General features: G+C 44.4%; 1 protein-coding gene across 3 annotated transcripts; it reads right to left on the reverse strand.

Annotated features, from left to right (window-relative positions):
* Positions 1-358: 358 nt before the first annotated feature.
* THSD1 (thrombospondin type 1 domain containing 1) lies at positions 359-27723 on the reverse strand. 3 transcript variants are annotated; one of them, XM_032099668.1, is made up of 5 exons: positions 27584-27723; positions 21295-21433; positions 15060-16025; positions 7021-7179; positions 359-2714 (listed from the first exon to the last, which is right to left on the reverse strand). In XM_032099668.1, exons 2-5 carry the CDS (start codon positions 21350-21352, stop codon positions 1339-1341), a joined length of 2559 nt encoding a protein of 852 aa, XP_031955559.1. In that variant the 5' UTR covers positions 21353-21433; positions 27584-27723; the 3' UTR covers positions 359-1338. The 3 variants fall into 3 exon arrangements, with proteins under 3 accessions (XP_031955559.1, XP_031955560.1, XP_031955561.1); XM_032099669.1 differs by lacking the exon at positions 27584-27723 and adding an exon at positions 27363-27460 and having other exon boundaries at positions 1339-2714; XM_032099670.1 differs by lacking the exon at positions 27584-27723 and adding an exon at positions 27312-27328 and having other exon boundaries at positions 1339-2714.
* Between the last annotated feature and the right edge of the window lie 238 nt (positions 27724-27961).

Here is a 27961-nt window from a genome sequence, read left to right on the forward strand (position 1 = left end):
GATGGAACATAGGCAAGCTAAACCCAGCCTTTCCCAGTCTGAGAGAGACCTACACCCTTCTCCCAGGTAACAAATGATAGGACCAGAGGAAATGGCCTCAAGTTGTGCCAGGGGAGATTTAGATTGGATACGAGGGAAATTTTCTTCACTGAAAGAGCGGTCAGGCATTGGAACAGGCATCCCAGGGAAGTGGTGGAATCACTGTCCCTGGAAATGTTCAAAAGGTGTGTGCATGTGGCAGTTAAGGGATATGGTTTAGTGGTGAAAACAGTGGTGTTACATGAATGGCTAGACTTAATGAATTTAGAGGTCTTTCCCAATGTAAATGATTCCATAAGATTCTCTGTGAATCACCAGATGTTGTCAAGTCATTTTAATTTTTGTTCCCAGAACAGGTATTAATCAAATAATCTTGCTGTTTGCTGGTTTTGTTCATAATTTATTTTGAGCGCGCTGTAGTAGTATTATTGTCAATATATTTACATCTAAAAATTTTAATAAAGGAAAGGATGACTGTGGAAAGGATGCATAATTCAACAGTTCTCAAACTGCTTTTTACAGGTAACATGCTGTGGTAATATTTCTGGGAGGACTAAAATCTGATCATCTGTATTCTTTGCCCTCCCTGTAGCATGCCTTTTGTACTAATTTCCTGCAAATATTTGTACGTTGGTTTTTTGGTATAAATATTGACAGTAAGAAAATATCAAAGTCTTGAATGATGAAAATGCCTCCTCAATTTTAAATTCACTCAAGTATTCAGCATCAATTGTTTGCACTTTCATGCAACCAGCTAAAAAACCCTCACCATATGCGTTATTCTAGCAACAATGACAAATCAACGCTGTTCAGTGATGACTATCAGAAAAATGATGAAAACTGCCCACAGCTTGAGCTTTGTGCTTTCTAGATGGGAAATGATTCACTAATCAGGGCAGATGGCTGAGGGTGCTGGACAGTGGATACTTCAGTATCTCACTGTCTACCAGTACAAAGTCCACAAGGTAGGAAATGTCAGTGGCGCTCATCATGTATGATGCACAAAACATGACTGTTTTACACAATAAAATCTACTGGCTATTCCTGTGCCACACCTTAAATAACACGTGCTTTCTCAGGGTACTTTGTGCACCTTGTACACACAGACACAAAAAATAATTATATGAAAGCACTTTCCAGTAATTAGAAAGGAATATGTTCCCACAAGCCAGACCTGGGGCATTGTTCCCTCCTGCTGTGTGTAGAGGTAACGTGATTCCTGCTCTTTCTTCCAGAAGCCAACCGATCCTGCAGATCCTCTCCCACGCATGCCACTCCTGCAGGGCTGCAATGACTCACTCAGATCACCAGCTTCTCAATGCTCAGAGTACTTGTTTCATCTTCTTCATTTGAGCCAAAATACCCAGGGAGGTCGATCATCTGCTGCTCTGCCTCCGTTAAGCCAAAAGTAGAATTGTCATAAAAGGCAAACTCGGGGTCCAAGGGGAAGCTCTGGCACTTGTCCCTTCGGTACTGGGCAGGGCTTACACTTGGGCCTCTCTGGGAATTATTTTTGCCATTTGGGCCTGTTTCTTTCCGCCACACGCCTTTGGGGTTAGGCGAAGGGCCCCTCTTACTTCGGCTGGGTTCAGGCTTCTCAGCTGCCTTCTCCTGACCGGCAGGCTGGCGGTCAGTGATCAGGTCCAGCTTCCTCACCGGGGGACCTGCCCTGTGGTGGGGCTTTGTGCCATGGCTCTGTGGTTCACACCCCAGCACAGTGCCGTGGGGCTGATCCAGCTTTTCACAAGCTGGATTAGTGTTTCTTGATTTTGGCCGTGTCCTGTCCTCCAGACCCTGGTCCCACGTCCTGGTCCTGGAGTTGTAGAGAGGAGTCTGTCGGGGTGTGAGAGTGGACATGCTTCTCTCTCTGAAAGGCCTGGCCTTTTTAGTTTCATGGAAACTGGCTGTTCTTCTGAACTGCGAGTTTCTGTGACAGCCCCTCTCAGGCAAGTCCACTCTGTTATCCTGGTGCTTGAAATGACCTCTTCTTACCAAGGTTTGGGTAGGGCTCATTGCAGGATTGGTCTGAGAGAATGGAAAATCCAGCCTAGGGTGAGAGCCTTCCCCCAGGAACTTAGGCTGACTGGCTGGCTGGTCCAGAAATGGAGATTTGATTCGAAATTTGTTTGCTGCTCCCTCCTCTTGGTTTTCCCCACTCAGGGGAAGCATCGTGGTGGCACCAAGAACCGTGTCCGTGAGGGGATTCTGAGAGACATGGTACACCTTAGTGGTCTCTGTCAGGCCTTTCTTCTTCATCTCTTTCAGCTGTTGCTGTGCCAGGCGGTAGCTGAAAATTGGAGGGATTATTTTTTGGGCACTTGGCTGAAAGTTTTCACTTCCAGAGGCATCATCTTCTTGGGCAAATTGGAGGCTTCGCCTGTAGGTTAGGGGGATGTTAACAGGGGCATCCCCTCCTTCAGCAAAGCTCTCCCGTTGCTTGTTGCCTTGGCAAATGTTCTCCTCATCAGAATTTTTCCGGAAGCCAGGGGAATGGACGGAGTTTCGTCGGACAGCGCTGCTGCATTTCTGAGCTCTGCAGAGCTTCCTCCAGAGGGTGATGAGAACAGTGGCAAAAATGATGAACAAGCATAGGGAGATACCTGTGATGGTAACTATATTATTTGCTTTCTGGTCCTCTCCTGGCTGGACAGAAGGTGGGGTGGGAGGCTGGATAGCTGTAAGAAAGAGCACACACATCTGTCAGAGTTGCACCAGCAGCACCTTTTTGGTATGTGAGGACGGGTACTTTACTACAAAAGAAAATAAGCCATCAACAAAGTACAGGAAGTTGTCTGCCATTAAAATTTTGGAGATGACTTACTACTTGATGACTTCAAACTGGCACAAACATCTACTTACTTTAAATCAAGGCTCCCACAGACCTTTTTAATGTAATCATTATTTTTTCTCGCTCTGAGATTTCCATAAGGTATTCCGAAGTACCTGTAAAATGGGGGAGCTCTATTTGCCCTTCTTCATGAAGTAAATTCAGATTCCCTGGTGAAAAGTGACATAAAGGGGGTAAAAATAATTCAATCCAGGCTAGTACTTCAGGTATCACTTTAAAATTATTTTTAGGAGAGCTTAAGTGGGTGTGAGAATTGAAATGAGTTGGAAGACAGAGGCAGTACCAGGAGAGGCAACGTAACTTTTCTAAGCAGTCCTCTGAGGATGCTTCTACCACTGTCTGGTGCCACAGCCCCAGAGGACAAAACCTTCCCATGCCACAACAAGCTTTCAACTGAAAGTGCCACTGCTCTGATGTCCCTAGCATTCTACTACTGACACCCTTCTGTTGTGGACTGGAGATGGGACTTCAAACAGGGAAGAATACTCTGCAAACCCTTCTTCACTCAGAGGATAATTAGCCACTGGGACATGCGCCACAGGGAAATCATGATGGCCAGAATTCATGGACTGTCTGGGAGATGCTCTCAGTCATAGAGTTTAGCTTTAGCAGTCCTGGGGGAGCAGGGAGTTGGACTCATGATCCTTATGGGCCACTTCCAATTTGAGATATTCTATGATTCTAATCTTTAATGTGAACATCTCAGAGCTGTCCTACTTAACCTCTCGCTTGCCCATTCCACCACATTACAGATGGCTGAACTAATGACAGATTGGTAATTCTTTTTTTGAATGAGGTCTCAAGCATTTCAGGGGCAATCTTGAGCAGAATACAGTATGGTTGAAAGTGGACTAATTGGTCCCATAGCTAATTTTAGTATCTGTTAGCACTGCCCAACATCTTTTGATCAGACATCAGCTCCATAAGGCCATGAAAATGTTCTTGGAGGACAAGGCTGGTTAGTTGCAGTTGACAAGAGCTGGCCATGAAGTTGTGAGCTCAGATGAAACCACGAAACAACCCTGCCCTAGTCTCTTGTTTTATCCAGAACCCAAAGCCTTCCATCAGAGTGACAGACAGACAGCTGTAAGACTTGGCAGGTGCTCCTGCCTGCACCACAGTGAGTGTCCAGGAATAGGAAATGTGACTACAGAGTAACAAGAACTGGACACCACATACTTCCCATAATTCAGAAGAACACACACTCAACAGCAAGCTGGTAGTGCAGTTGTTAGGTGGGCAGGATGTACAAATCCACTGATGAACACAGGCCAGAAGGTCTCAGGCTGCTACAAAACAGACGTGCAGCGTGCTGGGTTGGGCAGGAGATCCACTTCCCTGATTCAGGGCTACCTAACAACCCCAAGTTCTCTAAAAAATCCTGCTAGTGGATTAACTTTGGTCTTTGTGTCACTCTGAGAGCTTGAAACCAGCTTAAAGAACAAGATCACTGCCTGGTGAATCTTATAGGAGGTTCTCTAAAACTTGCATTCAGTCCAACGCCCCTGTGCCAGAACCTGGAACACTGTTCTGGACACCTGTGCAGGGCGTGAACAAGCTGACCTCAAGGGAGAAGGCAGGACCAGCATTTGCTCTGTTCAGCACCACTGCAGCAAAGCAATTCATTCATTTCTCATCTTTCTCTCAGCCGTGTTCGCTTATGGATATTTTCCAAATTCTCCATTCTCTATTTTTAATGCACACTGTGCTACATTGTTTGGGGTACACAGCTAACAGCAAGGAACTGCGAGCTTCCAAACAGGACTGAGTCCCTATGGTTCGCTTCTCCCTGCACCTCACTGGCTCCTGCACTGCGTGCCGGCCTTGCTCATTCAGCCATTTGCTCCATCTGCTGGACTAATGACTGCAGAGTTATGCTGGAAACAAAACCTGTCTGCTTCTGAAAGCTGCAGACAGCCGGGGTGGGAAGGGTGAGGGCGACATTCCCAGCTTGAGATCAGCCAGTGAACGAACACCGTAAAGTCACAGTGTCAAATCACTTCTCGAGCAAGCTGAGATTCAGTGGGATGAAATCACGTAGGTGATTCTGTAAAGGAAGCTGCCCCATGTGGGAGCAGGAGGATTAGAAGCCATGTGCAAAACAGAAACGAGGTATTTCCTCCAGATGATCCCACAGCAATGGGTGCAGATGCAGGCTTCCTATGCATCTGTGCTCTCTATGTATTAACCTTCCTTATTAACCCAGAGGTCTCACTGGAATCTGGGGACTGTCCAGACCTGCTGAGTCCAACCAGGCTGCCACAGGTGTGTGCACAGTGTATGCACAGGATGGTTGGAAACCATCATACACCTTTTACAGCTGCACACCTGCACAGGAAGAGTGACCCCTCCAAGAAGCACCAGAGGCCTGTCACCTCCATGCATGTACAGCAAGGTGCACACAAAAATCATGTGTCCAGCACGTGTTCTGCACGAAGGGACCCCCCTCCAGGGAGCTCTCTGCACCAGGACTGCTCTGAGCTCCAGAGGTGGGGAGTGGAACTGGCTGTCAGGGAGACAAACCAAATGATACAGACAAACCTCTCCAGTAGACAAACAGGAGGCACGGGATAGCACAGCTCAACAGTGGCTTTGGGAAAACACTAACAACCCCACTGCGTTTTGGTGGTGGCATTACTGCCCACAGCAGCCTCAGAGAGTCTGGCACAGAGAAGACAACTAGAGCAGGGCTGGTTTAAGCTGGGGGCCAAAGCATAGGAGTTGTTCCTCTCTGCTTTCACTCACAGCTTTACAAAATAAGCAAACCCACATGGCCAGCATTTTCAAGTCATTAAAAACATTAGACTTGTTAAGACATTCCCAGTGTTTCATGAGCACTGACAACATGCAATACCTGGCTTGATGGAATATAATTGTCAGTATTTTCCCTTTACCCAAACTTTTGTTAAATGCAACCCGTTTCCTGCAGTGCTCCACAACACACTTCAGTCCTGCCTACATACTTCTGAGGCCTTCATCCTCAGACACCTTGAAGCTGGTTCAAGTCAACATTTCCATTAAAAACGTAGTCCTCCCCTTTTCTTGCTCGAGCTGCACATTCTCTACCCCTGCTGTCCTTTCCTTTTCAGTGGCACAAGCACTGCAGTAGCCATGTGCTAAACAACTCCCCACATCCCCAAATGTCCATTTTTTAGCTGCCTTCATTCCAGTTCTCCACACTGCACTTCTGCAAGCAGAAAGAAGTGCCTGCAAGCAGCCAAAGCAAGGAATGCAGCTTTGTTCACTTTGTAACAGCTTAAAATATGGTTAGCATATAATATGGTTATATTACAGTCTGAGATCCTAGGAGCCTGCACACTTCCTGGGCATCTTTCCTTCCCCATCCTGCCCCCTGTGGTGCCTGTGGGACACAAAGGCACTGGAGCTTGTAGATCAGCTTTCTGGTCTCTGTGGTCCCTTGGCATCAGCACACTCCTTTTCAGCAGGGAGTTTGCAAGAAGCAAAAGTTATGCACAGACTGAGCACCAGCACTCCACTAAACAGGGCACTTCTCATGCCCCTCAGTGATGGCTGTCAGCACCCAACTATGATGCTGGCACAGCCTCATCCAGCCTCACTGGGGGCCATGTGGCTGCTGCAACCTATCTATCATCTTACAGAAGGCTCAGGTCTCTTGTATCTGCACTCACTTGCCACCTGCAAGCAGTGGCCAGCCTGCCCTGTCACGAGCCAGCAGCAGCAGCAACTGGAGCAGGGGGAGACCTGCCCACTCAAAAACCTCACAAAATGGGAACCTCACACCGCATGTCCCAGCTGGAACCAGCACTCTTTCTTAATAGATTTTAACTTTTTAATAAGTTTCCACTGGAGTATTTGGCTTTCACTACTGAACCTGTTCTGCTAGCCCCAAGATCTCTCTTCAGGACTTCTCCATTCCCTGGCCATGCTGAAGATTTTAAACAGCTTCCATTGCACGCATGGCATTCAGAAATATTATGCATGCCCTGGAGCCCTCTCTCCAGTGTCCCACAAATAAAATGCACAGCGGGTTCTGCCCTAATCCATCAACCAGATCAATATGACTGAAAGAGAGATGGGATGTTTGCACTTTACACTTTGCTTTTGCCAGGGCAGTCACACGACCAGCGGAAGAGGACAGCAGAGCTACATACACACACACTCCTCCAGCGAGCACAGGGAAGTCTCCTTGGGCGATCCAGCGCAGCCTGGTTTTGCTGGCGAGGCGGTGAGGCACTCTCGGAAGCGCTCCCGGATGCCGTCCCCACAGGTGACACTGCACGGGCTCCAGGGCTGCCACCAGCTCCACGTTTCTACAAACACACAACCCACAGCAATGAGGAACGTGTCTGCCTCCTTACCTTTAAAGACACAGCCATTTGTCTTCTCCTTATTAAGAAAAACAGCAATAAATAACCAAACAATGCAAACGGCAAGACCAAAAGTGCAAGCAGCGTCCAGGGAGGAGCCAAAGCTTCCATTTGTTGTTTTCCTTTTTTCACCCCAGTGTCAGCCTGCAACACAGTGGTCAGTCAACTGGCAGGCAAGTTCTGCCTGGAACAACAGCAGAAGGAAATGAATCCACAGATCTTTGAAGTGAGCTGGTAATTTATATATTAATCCAATTCCTGCCTGACAAACAGGGCATTTATGGCAGGATAACTTGACTGACTTAAGTACAGTTACTGCTGATTTATATGACTGTGACAGGATGTTAAGCCTACAAGGCCTAATGAAATGGCAACATTGATTTACTCTTTATTTTCTTCTCAGCACACAAGCATGTTATTCAGTCATTCATTTGACAGCTTACAGGTCTCTATTGTTTTATTGCTTATGGTTAGGCAATTAACTCGAGATGAAATTTTGCATGTTCATTTATTTATCTAAAGTGGAGGCAGACTCAGGTTCTAACACCACATTATAATTTTTTAACGTGTAATAAAATCCCTCTTTTTCTTAGACAACATCCTCATCCAGTGATCTCCACATTCAAGCTTTACAGCAGTGAGGACCCAGAGACAGAAAGACGGGACCATTTCTGCCCACATCTGACCGCTGTGACACTGAAGCAGTGACACAACTTTAAATTCCAAACTAATGCATGAGTTCAGATGCAATCTTAAAGGATAAAACCCCTGGAGACACTCCTATGGGTCAGTTGACTTTGACAGAAAGAAGAACAATAGACTACTTAACTCCATTTCACTGCTCACAGATAAAGAACAACAACAGCTAAATATTTTTTTTTTTTAAGTATGTCAGGTTTGTTAAACATTGCTCTTTAAAATAATTTATGGTGTTGCTAGTGCAAACACAAGCCATGATTTTTAATTTTACTACTGCTGCTAGCATGGCCCGAGCCCTTAACCAAGTTATGATGTCAAAGGACTACACAGTGTTGCATGACTGAAAATGGTTTTATGATTTCATGTTTTATTGGTTGCTGTATTATTCCTAGTGTGTTATTATTTTTAAATGTCTCTAACAAGAATAAATACAGCTGTGTTTCAATAAACATGAAATTGTAACTGCTTTGGGCCTTGTCCTACAAATTTTTTGAGCATGTCAGCATTAATGTGAGCAGCTTAAGAGGACCAGTGGGGCTGCCCTCCCAGTGCAGGTCCTCACCTGCACTGCAGGATGACACCTCAGAGTTTGAGCTTACACTTGTGCTGTCAGCCATAGCTGCAGAGAGTGTGTGGGCACACTCTCACACACATTTGTGTGCCTGCATGTCCCAGGACATCTGCCTGGCCTAACGCAGAGGAGAGATGGGCATGGCAAGACACCCTGGTGCTGCTGCGGTTCTAAGCCCACACAACACCAAGTGACCTCCCCAGCTGTTTGTCACTGACTCCACCACAACACTGCAACATCCAAGATCCCAAGCTGTATTTCACTTTGTGCTCTTCTTTCACCTCTCTGCTTTCACCCCTCTGTCTCCGGAGCTGAGCCCAAAGGCAGGCTGAGCTTTCACACTCCTCCTTCAGTTTTCTCTGTTCCCAGTGAAGTGCAAAATGGAGCAAGTGTATGGTGTCAGGGCAAAAGAGAATCAGAGGAGGATGCCAAGAAGCAGGTAACTGAGGAAGTTTATTGGGGTAAGGAGTCCCACAAAGGTACAGACCATGGACAGTTTGCAAAATCACATCAGCTAGCAAGCAAAGCTGTTACTGAGGGCAGGAGGAAAAAATGTTCATGATCAATAGTCAGTCAAGGGCTCATCTACGCCTCCTCAAACAAACTTCACGGTATCATAGTATTTGGGATCTCACAACACTTTTCTTCTTATCACTATCATGAAGGACTCCAGCAGTGTCCCTCACCGCTGGTAGAGGGGTTAGTTGAGGACCTACCTCCTTGTAGACTACTTTGTGTGAGCAGCTTGGTGAGTTCCTGTCATAATTTCCAGTGTGTGAGCTAACTTGTTTTCCTCTCTTCACATTTCCTGCTCGTTTAAACTTCTGTTAATTAGAGTCAGATGCAGAGCCAGATTCAGAAAGGTTCTGGTTGCCTCCAGTGCTAACACTGGTGAGAGTGGAGGGTGCTCAACAGTCTCCACATTGATGCCTGTGGGTTTCAACATACAAGAACATTTAGGATGAGTAATTTTCTAACACTGACGTCAAACCTAAGATGTGCCCATTGCTCCAGGACACTTTTCACTGACTTGGACTTTGGCTAAAGGCATGGAGTTCCTTAGCAAAAACACTTGGCATCCATAGCTTTGGGGCTAAGAAATGTGCCTTAAGCAGCAGGAGAGCAAGAAATGCTCCAGCTCCCATGAAAGATGGGAAATTTAAACTCCTGCTCCTTGCTCTGCAATCCCCTGCAATTACCAGAATATAAAAGAAAATGAAGCACAATTTATTCTCCCCCAAGGAAACAAAATTATTAACCTCCATTTAAGACAAACAGATTGAAAGTGCCAGGGGAAAAACCAGACGGTATGCACTGCAAACTAGCTTTAATAAGCGTGAGGTTTTTTCACATACAATTGAGGAATCAATTATCAACGTGAAGACATCTAACTGATAAGTTAGTTTGAAATAGCTGACAGTTGGCAGATCTGCCAACATGAAAGATAAATGCAATTAACTGTGTTAATTATTACTCTGCATAAATTTCTCCCCTCAGATTTCTCCGTTCACAAGATTTTGTGCATGTAGTGCTGTCCATCAGCACAGTCAGCAAGGGACACTCAGAACAGTCCTTCCAGCCTGACACATGTGATAGTCCTGAGCACTTCAATCAGGCCAGTGGTATGGGACAAAATCACTAATTACTAACAGGTTCGTGCAACTATCTATGCTAGCCTAGGGGATTGCAGGATATTTTTGGAAGCTGAGATCAGTTTTTAGGTCCTGAGAATGCATTTACACACATCATATTGGTGTTTAGACAAGACCTTGGAAAACAACCTCTCACCCTTCCGTGGAAATGAAGCCTGGGTGCACTTACTAATTTGGACAATGAAAGGACAAGGAACCCTTTAAAGAAAGAAATCCTAGACTCTGCCTGGGAAAATTAATCTTTTCCCCACAAACAGGCATTGTTAAGAAATGGGGAGGGCACAGCCGAAAAAGAATTTTTTCCAGAAGCTAAGAGTCTGTAAGTGAGTCTGTAAAATCTGATTTATTCCTAATGTGTGCAGATGAAGCATTTACTGACACAGGAGAAGTGGATGGGGTACAAACCAGCCCTGGCATACCCAGATCCCCTGCATATGCCTGTTTCTAAACAAACAACCCAGATACAAATTCAGGCAACAGAGCTAATTGGTTCTCAGATTTTCCTACCAACAAGCAGATCTGATTCACACAGTCAGGAAGCAAAAATTTGACAGAAATTGTACACCCCTGCCTGACCTCTAGATGCTCTATTTACTCCTCTCCTCCCTTACTGACCACTTTTCTCTTCAGAAGGTCTTCCCATACCTTCCTCTTTCCCTTTTCAGGCAACACCTGCATTTCTTATGCCCTGCCAACAACCCGATAGCTTTTTTTCACAGCTAGCAAAAGTCAGATGAACAAAATTCATTTGTGCTGCAGGCAAGTGCAAGAGACTTCTCTGTAAATCACACCAAAGTTGAAATTGGTCTCCAGCGTGTAACTAACTGGAAAAGAAAGTTAATTAACACCAGAAATATGAAAAAAATATGCCTTTTTCTATGGTTTAGCAATACTGATTAATATTATCAGTCTTGTCCTGAATGTTTCAAGCAGGATACAGGCTAGGACATGGGACATCCTTCTAAGGAGTGCAGAAGTCTCACTGCTGGGGACACTTAAATCCCAGATGAGCAAAGCACAGGATAAAGCATGGAAAAGAATGAGCCTTTGATGCATCTGTTGCTCGGTAAGATGATCTAACAGAGTTTCCTACCTCAGACATCCCAGTAATCCAGTCAAACACTGGGGAAAAAAATGAGCTGCATGTTCCTGTGTGAAACAGTGAAGAACCCACCAAGATGAATGAAGTGACTCACATCTCACTGTTAATTTTTTTCATGGGTTCTCCAGTTAGGGTCCACAGAAAGCTGCATAAGTGCTGTCTCACAATTAATGGATGTATTCCCCACCTTTCATAGATACATTCACAGTCTCGGATAGCACAAGTTTCTTGCGACACTTACTCTGAAGCTGATGGCCTGGGCTGGAAGAGCTGCTGCCTTAGCCCACTCAGGGCCACCGGGAGCTTCCTCCTTCCTACTCCATGCAAAAGTCAGATTCCTGTTCCAAAGGCTGTACTATACTTGGCCAGGATGAGGAATAAAGAGCAGGACTGACAAAGCATCATGGAATATAACTCACGTCTAATATATGGAAAATAGATGTGGCAAAATCATCTTTTATCTCACTGTCTGTGGTTTGGATGAAGATCATTTTAATGATTTAGGAACTCTGATCTTTTACAAAACAATATCTCTGCTTCATAACAATAGAGCATATGCTAAATGAAGTAAGAACTGGCTGAGTGACAGATTGGATATGCAACTGTCAACAGAAAACCATCACTGAGTGAGAATGCATTTGAAGAGATTCCAAAGGGATTAGTGTAAAGCCCAGTGCTTCCCTAGCTGACATGAAAATAAATATAAAACCATTACTGAGAAAATATGTCACCCTGTAATGACATAAGTAGATAGTGCAGTTATATGGAGCAACATAGGGTACTTGCTAAGTTAGGATAATTCAAGCAAAATAGATCCTAAATCAGCAAAGTAAAAAATATAGGAAGAAGGAATGTAAATTGCACCTGCAGGATGGTAGACTATGTACTGAAACAGCTCAAGAGGAGTTTACAGGGCAAAAGTTATAGAAAATTGCATAATACAATCAGTGGAATGAAAGCAGAGGTAGGGGTAAGGAGAATGCTACTGCTCAAGCAGCATCAGTGAGACAGATGTCTGAACACAGCACACAAAGCTGCTACCCTGGCTGTCAAATAAAAATTAGTGTTTAAAATAACAGAAAGGGAGCCAAACAGAATCAGTAAATTAATCAAATCCTGAAGAAAATACCTTCCAATTAAGGACTCAAATCTCTTCAGTTTATTTAAAAGAACAGAGAGAAAATCTGGTAGAGGTGAGATGACCTGGATGTGCAAATGTCTTCGTGAGGCAAAGACAGTGGATAGGAAACAGCTATCAGAGAGCAGCAGAGTAAAATCCAGTCACCAGAGGATGAAGCTAGATTAGCTTTAGTTATGAAACACAAAGCTTCCCTTTTCAAAAGAATAAATAAATCAGAGCATAGTACTGAGAGAAACTACCAGAAAAGTCTGTTTTGTGGTGCCTTCAGCAGAAGACTGGATAACTTTGTGGAGGGTAAGTGGCAGTCAGATGCAAAGTCTAGCTGTGGGGCTCAACACCAGGGTAACTGAATGAAAAATGATAGCCCATGCTGCACAGGAGCCCAGACCAGAGGATTTATCACCTCTCCTTGCCTTAAACTTCAGGAAGTCCAAAGCAGAAATTAGGAGACTTGAGGAAAGGCGCCTGTTGTGCAGCACTTGCATGTTTTACACAAACAGCTATCGGGGTCTGGACGTAAGCAGGGCACCTCACAGTGCCCTGCAGCAGGTTGAGGAGGCTCAGAGGAGCATCTTCTGAAAGAGCCAGAAGGCTGAAGGCCATCACAGGCAGTGCAGGTTTGCTCTGTCTGTCGTGGCTTCAGGCTGATGTGCCCCTCCCAGAACACCCTGCTCCTTTCAAACGCTGCCTGCAGGCTTTGAAGTCTCACAGATGCAGGCACAAAGTCAGATGTGCTGCAGTCTAATTAATTTCAGGTTGACATTTTATTTACGGCTATATGGTGTGGTTTTGCTTTCATCAGCTTTGTAGATATGATACTCTCAACTTGGCAGCTATTGACTTAACTCTGCTCTTCAAAAGGCATAGCCTGATTCTTTCGAATGCAGTTGTAAGGATGGTTCTCCTGAAGAACCCAGGGAAACAGAGCAGATTGCAGGGAACCACTGTTTAACATAGATCTCATCAATTAAAAGAGTTAAATATTGGGCACAGAATCATATCTATATCTTATGCTAGTATTTATCTGTCAGGGTAATTATCTAGATCATATCAGTGTAACATACCACCCAGGTATAGATGACAAACTAGAATTCTCTCTTCCTTTTTCCTTGAGAATTATCTCCATTAAGAAAATAATATGCTTTCATTTTTAGATAGACTTTCTTATCCCAAAGGAAGAGAGGGAGTGCCAACAGAGAATGCAGATGGGAAGTTAAGATGAAGAGAACTATGCACTGGGTTTGGCATGTGTTGAAAATAGAGGTCATTTTTAGTACAGAGAGTTAATTAAATAGCTAAAAGTTTTAGAATTTGTGAAATAGCGCAAAGTAAGACCACATGATGCTAGGAACCTCATTAAGGTAGGCTGTATCTGGGACTGTGTGCTCTGGAGCATGTCCTACACTCTTGGTCTCCTCATGATCCCTCTCAGATACCTGCTCATGAAGCACAATGACCATTTTTTGGCTAGACTGCCTGCACTTTCTTTTCAAGGGAACCAAGGTGTGGAGGTGAGGAAAATGATGCATATCTTAAACCTTTCAATCCAAACTCTTTGAAGTGTGCAGTTAGAAAAGTTCATTACCTACAGACACAAGCCTTCTCCAAATGAGAACATTTACCTTTCAGGGTGTAGGCAATGCAACCTAACCCAACACAGTCCCAATTCCCTCGTGCACATATGGCCCATTCCTCTCTGTGGCTGCCTTCCACAAATGAGTGATGAGAAGGATATTTGGCTCACCTGCTTCCTCTGCCATGCAACAGAGATTTGTAGACTGTCAAAGCACGGACTGCCATTTCTAACGCTACAGCTGCATAATATATACATGGTTTTGGCTTCTGCCAGCTCATGGTCCAAAGGATTATATGGACCACAGACTGTCCCCAGTTGCCAGTTTGTATGATTCTAATCTTTCCTGTAAGAAAGGTTTGGCTATATGAATGTGAATCATGATCTGCCAGATGGCCTTATGGGTCAGAAAATGCACCCTGGTCTGTTCTAAGCAGCCAAAACAAGTCTTGAAAGGCTGCTTAAAAAAACCGCCACCTGTCCAAGTGACACAGCTGTGCCTTTCACTGTAGCCAAATCCTGACTCATCTCACCAAAGTTTGTGCATCTAACAGGTAGGGCTCTAAACTTCTACTGCAAATGGGTAGAGAAAAAGACACCTGGGTAAGGATTCAGCCCCTGTATGTTCAACACACATGAACCACCCTTCCAAGATGCCTCTTGACTAAAAAGGTAGACAACTACTTAATGTTGGGCCCCCGGCTTTTAGACATTTAGATGTAGGTATGACTAATGCTACCTTTAGAGTTTCCAGGGGGCCAGATCTACTGCAGTGGCTTCTTACCTCACTGAGAGGGAGAAGTTCCATTTTCAGCCAGACTAGACAGATACATCATTCAGAATGCCCAAAGTGGTTTTGGTTGGTACCTAGTGTTAACTTAGTGCAGCCTTAAGCTACCACAGTGGCACTTATTAACAAATGTCCTTGTGGTATTCCTCTACAAACAGTCTATCTTGTTCCTACCTGCATTTGACATTACAACTATTCTGTCTGGTGCAGCAGACCATAGGCTGGGACTGCACCCAGACTACAGGCTGGGAAGGGTGCTGATTTTGGCTAAAAGAGGAGAAACATCAGTACAAACCCATATTCCTTTGGATCATCATACACTCCTTAACTCTTGCTGGAAAATAGCTTCGGTTTGAGAAACTGAGGAGGTCAAAGCAGTATTTGTTCTTCCCCACATCAAACAAAGTGCAGTTAAATTCTGTCCTGTTGTCTCCTGGGTGAAGGGTGTTTTCATACAGCCAAGTTGTTCTTTGACTCGAATGCTTGAGAGGCTCTTTATAAACAACAATTTTTCCACTGATAGAAGTGCACGGTGGAGAGATTACGAAGACCTGAACCAAAGTTTTGCATATGGCTTCTGCTGCCACAACCAGTCTGTATCCAAATTTGTGGAGGAGATCTACAGGTCCTATGGAGGCAATGATGGAATGTGTTTCTAACGATTTCAGTAACACAGTGATGTATACTTCTTGACCAACAGGTGGGCAATCAAACTCTACCCACTGGGACCTAGACAGGGGGATTCCTTTGCTAGTTCTAATGCCCATAGTCTCATCAGAGCTTATTCTTCTGAATTCATAAAGGGCGCTGGTGAATATCACATCCAGTGAAATCACAGTCTTGTTCATGGCACACAACTGCCCATTTGTAAAAAGTCCAACCTGAAGGGAGCTCCCAAGCACCTCTGAACTCCTGTTCAAATCAATGTGAAATACAGGCCATTCCACACGGAGGGTGGACACGCTCCTTCTGCTCCACTGGGCAGCACTGCTGTTGTCACTGGGAGAGACCATTCTGAACAAGAAGTCACCAGCACTCCTGAAATGGAAACACTCAAACACCACCGTCCCGTGGGACTGATTTGCTGGAAGCTGTTTTCTTGCAATTATCTCACTGGTGCTGGCATCCAGTAAAAGGATGGACACATGCTCTGTTGTCACATTACCACCACTGTAGTACTGATATTCCACAGACACTGTGTCATTGCTGAAGGCTACATGATCTGGGTGCTCCAACAGGAGATACTCCACTTCGCCGAGAACTGAAAGGAGAAGTTTCACAACAGTATTAAGAAACAGACAAGTGATTGTTCCTATGGAAGAAAACAAATATTTTAGAACTGGATATTAGAAGTGGCTCTCAATCTTTTTCAAGTGAATCAGTTCACAAAAAAAGAACGGGTCCTAGCAATAGCAGTTAGAGCTCAACAGCTCTGTTCTGTGCAGGGATGTGATATGGAGCAGCTCAAAATCTGCCACAGTAACATGTTCAGGAAGGTAAAAACCAGAATTTTAAAGCAAATCACAAACCACCCAAAAGATTAACAGAAAACTTAATTTATCAGAATAGATTCTCAAACTTTTCAACTTCTTTCACTTACAGATTTTTAAACTCCACAGAGGCCAGCTGTTTTTCAGCTTCAGCTGTAATTTAGCAAAAAAAGGACAGTGGTTTCTTACACAGACAGATGAAAAATGTCCCCCAAGTTAAACAGAATAGGAAGTCTGCATGATGCTTTTTGAAGCCTCTTCTCTTGCTCTGTCTTATGAATCTTTCATTTTGCTCATTTGCATCACAGACACTTGAGTGAAAGAGCTGAAAATAACAGTGATGGTGACTGCAGCACTTTTCTTGTCTCAGATGTGGTGCAACATGTCTAAATGACATCATTTCATTATAAATGGCGCAGTCTTTTCAAATTCACTTCTTGCATGACCATGTTTGTGCAAGTTGCCAAATTATCCTGAGACATGCTATAACTAGTGATGATATCTAAAGCAATAAATTGGGAAAATCACATTTTCATTCTTAGCTCAGCTACCTTCTCTGTGTTGCTTGAACCTTAAGGATTTCAGACACAGGAAGGTTATCTGAAAAGCGGGAACTACATACATCTATTCCAGGTACAGAATGTGCTGTGAGACATCTTTATTTAATTGTCTGGGGAAAGTCTTCTGAATCTTGGATGGAAGGTGCCATGGAAGTGTAAAACTTCAGTTAAAGCAATCCTTTCATAAGTAGTATCAACTAACAATACTTTGACTTGTTAAATCTGTTACACATGTCTTAAGATTACCTCAAAGAAAGCTTTGCTGGAAAAACACTGCAACTGCCAAAGCAAGCACTCAGCAGTCAGGAGTAGCAGGACTCATCTCACATAGTATTAGACGCCTACTACTCTAACTCAAATTGAAGCTTAGTCACCTTGGATTCACTTTTCTCTCAGCAGGGAAAATTTTCAGGAAGAAATTAATCTGACTGGCTATAGACATTTACATCTGGGTGGGGTGCAGTGTGCACTAGAAAAAAAAGAGCCTATTACTTGCCACCAGCTATAACATGTCCTTAAAATAACCAGCTCCAACCACATACATGAAGTCTGAATAAAGGCGGCATGCACAGCCTTACACACATAAATCATGCATATACTCTACATGTATGTACTATAACTCAAGCCTTTCATTTGCATTTCCACAAGGCGCTGCTGCATTTGGCAGATGGACGGTGCTCATTACCAGAGGGTTCTTTTGTTCTCATTCTTCTATGGGTGGTCCTATGTATTATTGACTGCACACCATCCAAAACCCGTCCGGATAACACAGAATTATTCATTTCCCCCATGGACTCTTCTATTGTGCTCTTATTGTAGTGTATTAGTGCATTAGAAATATTAATGAGTTTATCCTTCTAAAATCCCTGAAAAATGAGAGGATGTTACTATTCTTGTTTAGTGTGTTAGGAATCAAGGTGCAGGTGTGAAGGTAAAAACTGTCTAGTATCAACTAATTGTGGCGCCCTGTGAAAGCCAGGACTGGATTTTAAATACAATGGTCCTTCAGACATCCAAAGCAGGATCCTGGTCATTGCAGCTGTGGTGAGCACACGTAACTGCAGCAAACCTGATCTCAACTTGGGCACCCAGAGAGTAAGAAACAGACCTTAAACACCTGTGAAAGATATGTCTCTGAACTGCCCATCAACACATTCTCCTTGCTCTTCATGTTTTGGTTCTGTCACGTGTTCCTGCCCATATTTTACAGCCCCATTTCTACCACCATCTACTTTCAGTATGTCTTGGGTACTAGCCTAACTCCATTACTATTACCACAAACTCCTGCCCCCATCTCTTTACCTTATAGCTCTTTTATCTTCTGCTGTTCCTTGGGCCTGCAATTAAGTCCAGCATTTTCCCACCTTCCTTGCTCAGTGCTAGCATGACATCAGGGAGCACAGGACAATCAACTCTTCTGTCCAAAAATGTGGGGGAATTCTTGCCCTGGGCTGGAGCATGCACAGTGTTGTATGGGGCTGGCAAGAGAGGCCAGCGGGAGTTGGGGCACACTTGACCCTTCAGAGAATCTCATCACTAATTCATCTGCAAGGATTTAGATCTGGACCAGACCTAGGCAACTCTTTATAAGGACAGCAGAAAGCATGTCCCAGGCCACTGTGAGCACTCTAACAAAGATGAAGTTACCACAGCTGTGTTAAGACTTTCCCAGTGAAATGGTTGTGAGTTGCCGGGGTTTTGTTTCTTTGATAGTGGGCAAAACGATGCATTTCCTTACATGGGAATTGGCTAGATTCAACATAGCTGAAACATTAAAGGAAAAGGAAATCAGACCAGGGCAAAAACCCAGCATGAAAAATTTCAATTTTAAGGTTTAAACTTGCAACAAAAACATTCAAGCGATAGTAATGAAAAGCATTTATGTTTGTACCTACTGCTTTATTGTCTGTACTCTCTTTCACTACTGTCTTGATCCTCTTGCACTGTTTTTTATTTGGAATGGCTGAGACAAGGAGTAACACCACTCTGTATGTGGGAGGAAGGACAGGAGAGAGGGCAGGGGACTGCTGTGTAGTTTCCATCAACCCTAAGTGCAGATCACTTAGGAAGTGAGGAAAGTGAGCATTACTGGAGGATGCTGTTACAGCACTGCACAGCTCTGGCTAGTGCACCCCAGTTCACAGCATCCTTTCCCCCAGTTTGGTAAATAAGAACTTTGCACTTTTGAACAGCCCACATAGCAGTTTTTCACAATGCCCTGAAAGACACCAGTCAGAAGGAGCCAGCTTCCACTGCAAGCTCCTTCAGCTGCCCTCCAGCCTACTACACGCCCATGACTCTGCCACGTACCAAAACGTGGTCCCAATTGTTTGGACAGCCAGTCAGGGGGCATCTTTCAATGCATCTGTATTATTTTCATTGTCATTACAATGGCCTCCCATTGAAAGAAGTCTAGCTGTGGTACCAACAACCTGCCAGAGGAGTCTTTGTAAGAATCCCCACTTAAAAAGATCAAAAGAAAAGTCCTTGTTTTCACTGAAGAGCAAGAATTACTTGAAGGTGATATTCAGATGGTTATTTATTTTTAAGTGTTTTTAAGCCAATTGGGGTTGCGCTGTTGGCTTGTCAGCCATTGGTAACACAGAGCTAAGTAGAACAAAAACATCAGTAAAACTGATAACAAATGAGAATACTGTTTAGTTGGACGTTAGGGCTTTTTTTAGAACTTCAGTAATTTTCCAGAGCATACTGTATCACTTAAAAAATAGTCTTGGCCTGAAACAGAGAACTATATGAGTGAAATAGTTATCGAACATCTACGTACATGGTAATATTCAAAGATGCGCATATGCAGAACTGTTTGGAAGCAATTTTCTCGATTATGGACTGCCCTTTAACTGGAAATAAGGCAAAAGTTGATGCACCTAAAGTTTGCAGCAGAGGTTTACCTCATTAACTGCACCTTGTAATTACTTGCTGTACCACGCTCTATAAAGTTCATGAATAATAGCTTTTACCTCTGAGTCAAACAGCTGTGAATGTCTACAGGACTGGCTCACCAAGAACCAGTGGATATTGCAATCCTTCATCTCACTCCTTGGTTCCCATGAATTTAATACTTACCTTCATTGTATTACCCACTCAGTGCAGTGTTTCTATCTGGGCTGATTAACTGTCTTATTAAAAGAAGAAAGGGCACTAAAAGCCATAGACAAGAGTCTTTACTTCTACTGGAACCAAGTTCATCTAAAAGACAGCAATTTTAGGTTCTCTACGTCTTTTAGTGATCCCTTGTTGTGGAGCACACACAGAGGAATGAGTGGCATACTTACTATTCAGTCATTACTTATAATCAGATTTTTCTCACTTATATAAGGACAGCAAACTGCATATGTTTTTGTCCATTTCTCTCTTTTCTATGACATCTTCAGCTGCTTGGTGCATGAACTACATTCCACAGCCCATTCCATATGTGGGGATTAACCACCCCTTTTCCCACGTTTTCCACATTGTACTCACTTCTGCAGTGCACAGCTTAACCCTTCAGCATGGTTTGACAACGTACTGCAGCCATCAGAACAAGGCCTGCTTTTAAACTAGGAATGTAATTTTCTAAAACATATGTATTATGTTTAGGAATTAAGAGTCCCATCTTCAGAATTTCTAATTCACTCTGCAATAAGAAATTAATTTGCAAATCTACTTCCTACTTGGTACATTCTTGGAAAGGAGAAGACACCATGCATATGATGTTCCTCAGCTTGTAGATATCTTGCAGTTTTCTGACTTGAAGTTAGGATGTCTAACTTCCCTCCTTGGCAGCTGATGGTGAGAAGGAGGAGCTTTCTCATTGTACATATCACAGTTGCAGATGGGTAAGAGCTGCTTTCAATATGTAGTGATTTGTGCATGGACTACTCAAACAAGACTGATTGTCTCTGACTACCTGCCTAACAGTCAGAGGAAAGAACACTTCTGTTGTGCTCAAATGTTCTCCAGGTGTCAGCTTAGATCCATCATATGGGGGCTCACTCAGCCATAGGAGGTCGGCTGTAGATACTTGCATCTCAGCCTACCATCCAGGTTCCTTTCCTAGTAATGGAGAGAAACAGGTAGTTTCGTGGCATAGTTCCACCCATCCTGCTATGGATACCTACAATAGGCCCATCTTCCATGATGTTCATTAAATATTACTAAATATAAGTCTTACAGGAGAGCAGAGTTCTAGTTACTACTACACAGCCAGTCCCTTGATGCCCATGGACATTTGTTCATTTATCTTGTTTATTTCTCTGAGCAAATTTACAGCAGGAAAGGGTCCTGCCACTCTGATCTAAAGGGGCAGTTTATGCAAGTTGCATTTTCCACCTAACTATTGCATAAGATCTAGACTAAATTCTGTGCCTATCAGTGGTAGCTTCTGTAGCATTCATTTCCACAGATCATCTGGAAACATCACCATCCAAAAGCACCTTGTGAATGCACATCACTCTTTTCCCTTGACAGCTCTAATACTCACCGTAGTCACAGAGCACTACTAACAATAGATTTGAAAAATCTTTCAACATCTGTTTCATTCTGACCAGTGAGATCCTGGGTCCTTTTACTCCTCATGTCCTTTTTCAGCTCCAAAGTGCCAGCACGTTTTCCAAGAACACCTAAAAGTTAAAAAATTACAGCTGTGTCAACTTTGCTTCATAAAATACAAGAAGAAAGGCATCCCATTAATAAGTTAAAAAAAAATTATTAATCAACTAAAAAGTAACATTTCTTTCCCACTTACTTAACAATTACTAACACTGTATCAATGCATCTGGATAAGCACAACTGCAATTCACTGTACAATAATTTTCTGTCCTGAAATGCAACTCCTGAGCCAGAATAACAAAGACAGGTAACAGCAATTTTATCTCTGCACTGCAGGAACTGCTGCTGTGCGTGTCTTATATTATGACCAAGGCTCACAATAGCAAAACAATGAGCATTTCATACAAAATATAACTCTGAGCTCAGCACATACTGATACTGGAGATTTATTGCTGCTACACAATTCATATAGTTTGTCAGCTTCTTTCAAGTATGAAAGCAGCTCAGTAGCAAATTACTTTTTTGGTCATTGAACTCCTCTGTTATTCAGGTCTAGTAATATACTTAAGTGATCTGATCAGATTTATAAAAGATCTATAACTGTCTTTTATGTCATTCAGACTGATCATATGGAGAAGGTGCTAACTTCCATTTTTTCCTCCATAATTTTTAAAGTTTACATTCACTACAGCCTTGTCTAAGCCAATAGAAACAGACTTCTTTTGGCAAGTTTCCCAGTTTTATGTCCATGTGGTTTAAACTAGTCTTTATGAGTCTCGTAACAATTAGATAAAATAGGTTGGAAGCACAATGATGGCAGCAAAGCCAAAGAGCTTCCTTCAGAAACATAAGTAGGAGGGAATCTAATAAGAGAAATTCTACTCAGATGCCATTTCAAAGTATAAGAATTGCTCTTCCATGTTTCACAGGAGCACCTGTAGGTCAGTGTCACTGTGCTCACCATCACACAAACATGCAAGAAAGGTCTTGATCCCTGAAGTTTACAACCTAATTTTATGACAGAAATCTGGCTCTGGAGCAGGCAGACGTTAGGAACGAGTAAAACTGTGGAGGATAATGGTAAAACATAGGAACCAAGTATGGCAAAGATCATGCATGTCTTTAGGAACCACAAAGGACGTATTTCAACAATTACACTGCTCAGCTTGTTGAAGTAAGAGACAGCAGACTTGTTACTTGAAAGCTTTTTGAACTGCTCTCTGTGCCAAGTGGCTGGAGAGAATAATTTCTAAGAAAAGACTAGCAGCACAGCCTTGCTCAGTAAAAGCCCATTACAATAATAGCTGCACATATCTGAAAGGAATAATCATCATCTGGCCCAGGAACTTGACAGGGCTCCAGAAAACATTAGATAGGGACAGTGATACCGCCACCACCCTCAATTTCACTCGATACGCTGTAAATTACAGGAAGACAAACCTAATGCCTCAGGAGACGGGCGGCTGCAAAGGGAGGGCGGTGGGGAGCCAGCCTGCCTCCAGAGAGAGCCGCTCCCTAACTCCCCCGGCTGCCGGCAGCAAGCGCAGCATCACAGCAGGAACATCGTTCCTTGCCTGTATCGTTATTGATCACTAGTCAGTTAATCGAAACAAAGAATCAAAGCAGTCCAAAGGAGGAAAAGCAGGTTTTGTTTTAAGAACAATAATTGTGATAGATGTCTTGGCCTCTAGCGTTAACTGCTCAGAGAAAACAGATGATAACGTGGCATTGCTGTAAACTGCCCTGAAATAAAGTGAGGGAAAATTGCTTTGTGGGCCACTATCGTGATTGGGCTGGATGACTTTAATGGGTTCTTTCCATTCCTAGCTTTCTTAGCTGCAGAGTCTTCAAATGGCTTTTACAAATACTTCTTTCGGAAAGTCACACACTGATAGATGAAATTCAAATAATCCTAATCTCAGTCTAATGAGCGACACACTGCAGAGAGGAAACAAAGATACACAAGGGAGAATAAACCTCAGGAAAAAAGAAAAAAGCCTGTGTAGGAGAGCACTCCTGAGGTAGTTGTCTTATATCTCAATTTGCACATCAGCCCAACCGAGGAAAAAGCAGCATGGTTTAAGAGACAGGACGCCAGCGGGAGGCACAGGGACCAGACCTGACTTCTGTTCCTATTCCTGCCACTGCCAGACATAATGTCAGCAAACTGCAGCATTAATCTGCTCCCCTCCTTTCCACCCCATCTTTCACACTCTGTATTTACAGTAAAGACTTTTCAGGACAGAGACTCTTTCTAACCAAGCCCGTGAATGGAGCCCAGCACCAGAGCCCTTGGGTGTTTTGGTAACACCAATCATTCATCACACCAAAACCTCCTTCCCTCTCACCTTCCTTCTGTGTTATCTTGGCTCGCTTGGGAAAAGATTCCGGCGTGCAGTGCGGGTAACACCCAGGCTAGAACTGGAGTATTTGAAACTGTACCAAAACTAACTTCCAGTTAGTAAGATCAGGTACCTCTGGAAGCCTAGCCCGGGGCTACTTCACCCTCTGCATGCCTCTGCAGCAACTGGATTGCAGCAGGAGCCCTCCCATCTCACACACATACAGCTACTTCAGGCTATCAGCTGCAGTACAGCCCTACCTTTGAACAAAGCCCCAATTAAAGCGCTCCATGAAGCCTCCCTGAGCTTTTGCACCTTTGCTAGCTGAATTCCAACAGCACCTCTAAATGCAAGAATTGACAGCCCATTTCTGGTGTAGTATTGCCCCCATACCCCCCTTTTCTGCACAGGTTTGTTCCTCTCCCCTCCTTCACTCTTCCTTCCTTTTGCCTCATCTCAGTTTTGGACAGGCCTTACACTGTCCTCTAAGCTCAGTTCAGAATTTTCCCCTCTACTCTCTCTGTCTTCTCTAAGCCAATTTCTTTCCAGATTTCTTCTCACTTTTAGGTCGTCTTCCAAACTCTCCATATATTTGCCCCTTGCTCAGTTATTTCTCCACTTTTCACACTCATATAAAATTTTGCTTTTTGAAGCAGACAGTACATTTAAATGGTTTCTATTCTATTCAGATCTTCTACCTCAAGTTCATTAACTTAATGAGATGAAAAATGATGGAACGGAGATGGCTATCAGACTTCAAATAATTGGCTTTTTTAATTTATTGCTCTCGTGGACAAGCATGAACTGAGGCTCTATTGTGTGAAATGTAGCAGAAGCACAGAAACATAAAAAGATGCTTTCTTCTTCCAAGAGACAGTGTAATGGGCTGATTGGAAGTGGAATACTTCCTCTCCAAAGGGATGGAATGACAAATGAGGAGAGCATAAGCCATAAAGGGCTTTGGAAGTGAAGACCAAGAAGCTTGTGTGCAACGCAAATGACATGGGAAAACTTCGAGTCCCTGCTGTGCAGCAGATTTCCTGTGCAATCTTGGTCACATCTCTTAGTTTTCCTGTGGCATAGCTCTCCTCTGGAGATAGTACCTCACTATCTGGTATGGGGGCTACAAGAATAAATCCTCACCAGCTGTGAGGTTTGCAGGTACCACAGTGTCATGAACCACATAAGAGCCAAACATGAAATCTGAAATTGTACTTACAATATTTTTTGCAAATAAGTAACAGAATAGGCTATAATACTACGAGAATCACATATATTAATCTATTCAAAAAAGGTCCCTATTTCCCTACATCATTAAAACCATGAAGTATATTGGGATCATTTTGGTTTTACAAAAAAAACCCTAAAATAAACCAAAGTAACTAAACCAACAAAAACCTCCAAGCCAACTGGATTTATAACTCCTAGTACATTTTGCAGCAGTATCCAAGGCTGCAGTGCAGACATGACATTTCATACACCAGCCACCTCTTCTGAGAGCTGTCACCTGCTGATTTAGCAGCTACCACCTTCACCAACTGCAACAGCACAGCATTCAGTGCCTACTCCCCCTTCATAAGGGGGATGAGAGGCAAATCAGCCTTGTAGTTAAGAAAGGGCCATCAGGAATTAACCAGACACTCCATGACCAAGCACTGAGTTTAATGAGAACACAAACCCATAGCACTCAAAACCTCTGTGCTCTGGAGCCTCATTCACGCAAAGGGAAGCGCCACTGAGGGATCCTGTATTTCGCCTACCCACAAGTACCCTCAGTCCTCCTCTTTGCAAATCCCCACCAAGAGCGGAGCCCTCCCCTGCCCTAGCTCCATCCTCCTTCAGTAACAGGCCTGTTCTTGCCCATCTCTCCTCTGAGCACAACCCTCCTGTCTCCTCATGCCCCCAAACTCACAGCTCCAGGCGAAGGTGGACCCAGCCATGGCACAGAACCCCCCGTGACTTAGGGCACACGTGAGAGCAAGGTGAGAGAGAAGGGCTTGGGGAAGGAGTAAGTGTGTGTGGGGCTGGTATGGTGTCAGGTTGAGGAGTGATCCTCTTGGAACCAACCTGCCCCTGCCCCAAGCACTGCCTCAGGCAGCAGCACCTACCCCAAGCACTCTGATGGACACAGCAACCAGCCAGGGTCTGGATATTTATCGGAATTTAAAGCAAAATGCTGATAGAATCAGAGAGAGAGAAAAAAATCCCTTATACCTGTTCACTAGTAAACATTTTCCAGTTGTATTTGCAACCCAAAATCTGCACAATTCTGGCTATGAGTGAGAAGCTGATGGCAAAATAGGCTACAGACAGAAAAGCCTGAAAAATCCCTAAATCCTCCCTACATTTCACAAGCAGCACTAACAGCAAAAAGAAATGTGTATCTGCAACATTTCTTCAAATTTAAGGTATTTTATCTGTATGTTGGAAAAGAGATTAATTATTTTCAACCATCATACATTAGGCAGCTATTGCAGTGTTACCACCTGCTGGGAATTTCAGAACTTCCCATATAATCTTTGACATTAAAGAGAGAACACCTCAGGTATGCATCACATTTTATCAAAATCTAATCAATGCTGACCAGCCAGAGTGGTCAGGGCCAAAAATATGTCACTTCTTGGAAGATAACTGAGTTTAGCCAGGAAAGTGTCTGTGTGATGTCTGCCACAGCAGGGGGCCGGAGCTGACATTCTCAAAGGCATATTTCATTCTTATTTACACATCCAACAATTTTACATTGTTATCAGATAATGACTTTATTAAAACTATGCATCTAAATTCACTAGGCTGAAACTGACAGCACCAGATCCTCCGTGTGCAAGAAAAAAACAATAATCAGCTGGTAAAGCCTGTTTTCATTAATATTTGGGGTCAGATCTCAAAAAATCCTGGGATTTCTCAGCTCCTTTTGATATTAACATAGCAATTCAAGAGCAAGCTGGCCAGCAACATCTGTCCTTTGAAACCAAAGGGCTTACAGAAGACTGAATATACAGATGATATTTACTTTGGAAAACGTACAGTGAAAATAAATTTATTAAGCATAGAGAGATTTGGGAAGGTGTTCAAGGAATAATAAATAAAGAATGCAAAGAATTAAATACATTAGATGAGACTTTATGGCATAAGGGAAGGAATGCAGTCATCTATTCTTTCCTTCCCCCTTCAGAGTTTTTTTAAAAAATATATATATGCTATCCACTGTTCCTGGAATTCCCCTTTTGGTGGAGTTTATAATGAAGATCACAATACGGAGAACATATATGGCATAGCTGATACAATCAGAAGTTTGTTAGAGAAGCAGGTCTGAAATACCATGAAGTATTAGTACTAAAAAGAGAATTGGGAGGCTTTCTCCTACGCTTTACCCTGGGTTTGCCGTGTACTCACACGGTTTCGTCTGGTCCAGCGACTGATATAAAGTAGAAATCACCAAACATACTAAAAAACCACTAAAATTATTCCTAGCTATCACGGACTCGGATGACGAACGCGGGCAGTCGCTCCCCGTGCCGATGCTCCCGGCACTTCGGGAGCGCTGGAGCACCGGCGCTCCGGGCGGGACGGCCCCCGTCTCCGAGGCAGAAGCGACCACAGGGAATACCTGGGCAGGGGCAAACCCGAGACCTGCCGTCACACGGGTGTTTCAAATCACCTCCGTCACGGCGATCACGGCGCGGTCCCGCGGCACCGCTCGCTCCGACCGACGGCTCTCCCCGCCCGTGCCCGCCGGCTCCGCGCCGACAGCCGCCACCCGGCCGGCTCCGAGCCCGGAGCTGCCCGGGCTCCTCACCGCCCCACTCCTCGGCATCCAGCGACCCGCCCGCGCCCCGGGACCCCCGGGCTGGGCTCCCCCTCCGCCCGGCCCGCGCTCACCTCCACGCCGCGGGCGCAGCAGCCGGCGGGTCGGGGACAGAGCGCGGTCCTTCCCGTGGAGGAGACGCCGCCGGCGCTGCCCGGGGCTGCGGGCGGGCGCTCACTGCCCGGCGGCGGCGGCGGCAGGAGGGTTAAATGGCGGCTGCGGGCGGCTGTCAGCGGGCGCGGGGCGGCGGCGGGCACCGAGCGAGGGCAGCCCGCGCCCCTGGCGGCGAGGCGCTCCCGGCCCGGCCCAGCCCGGCCCAGCCCTGCCCCGCCGAGGCCGCGCCGCCCTCACACGCCCGCCCGCCGGGCTGCGGCGGCCCTGCGGGAGAGGAGAGCCAGGAGAGACGCGCCCGAGCTGTGCGCCCCTGGGCTGGGCCGGCGGCCGGTCTCGGT

The sequence above is a fragment of the Corvus moneduloides genome, chromosome 2, assembly GCF_009650955.1.
Source record: "Corvus moneduloides isolate bCorMon1 chromosome 2, bCorMon1.pri, whole genome shotgun sequence".
NCBI classification, from domain to species: domain Eukaryota; kingdom Metazoa; phylum Chordata; class Aves; order Passeriformes; family Corvidae; genus Corvus; species Corvus moneduloides.

Bases quoted from the DNA above. Each gene is read 5' to 3' on its own strand.
- THSD1 (XM_032099668.1), bottom strand. From the start codon at position 21,352: ATGAAACAGATGTTGAAAGATTTTTCAAATCTATTGTTAGTAGTGCTC. The intron at 7,180-15,059 runs GTTTGTACTGAT...GTGTGTTTGTAG, and splicing joins GATGATCCAAAGGAATATGG to AAACGTGGAGCTGGTGGCAG. The intron at 2,715-7,020 runs GTATGTAGCTCT...TCTTTCTTACAG, and splicing joins CTCGCTGGAGGAGTGTGTGT to CTATCCAGCCTCCCACCCCA.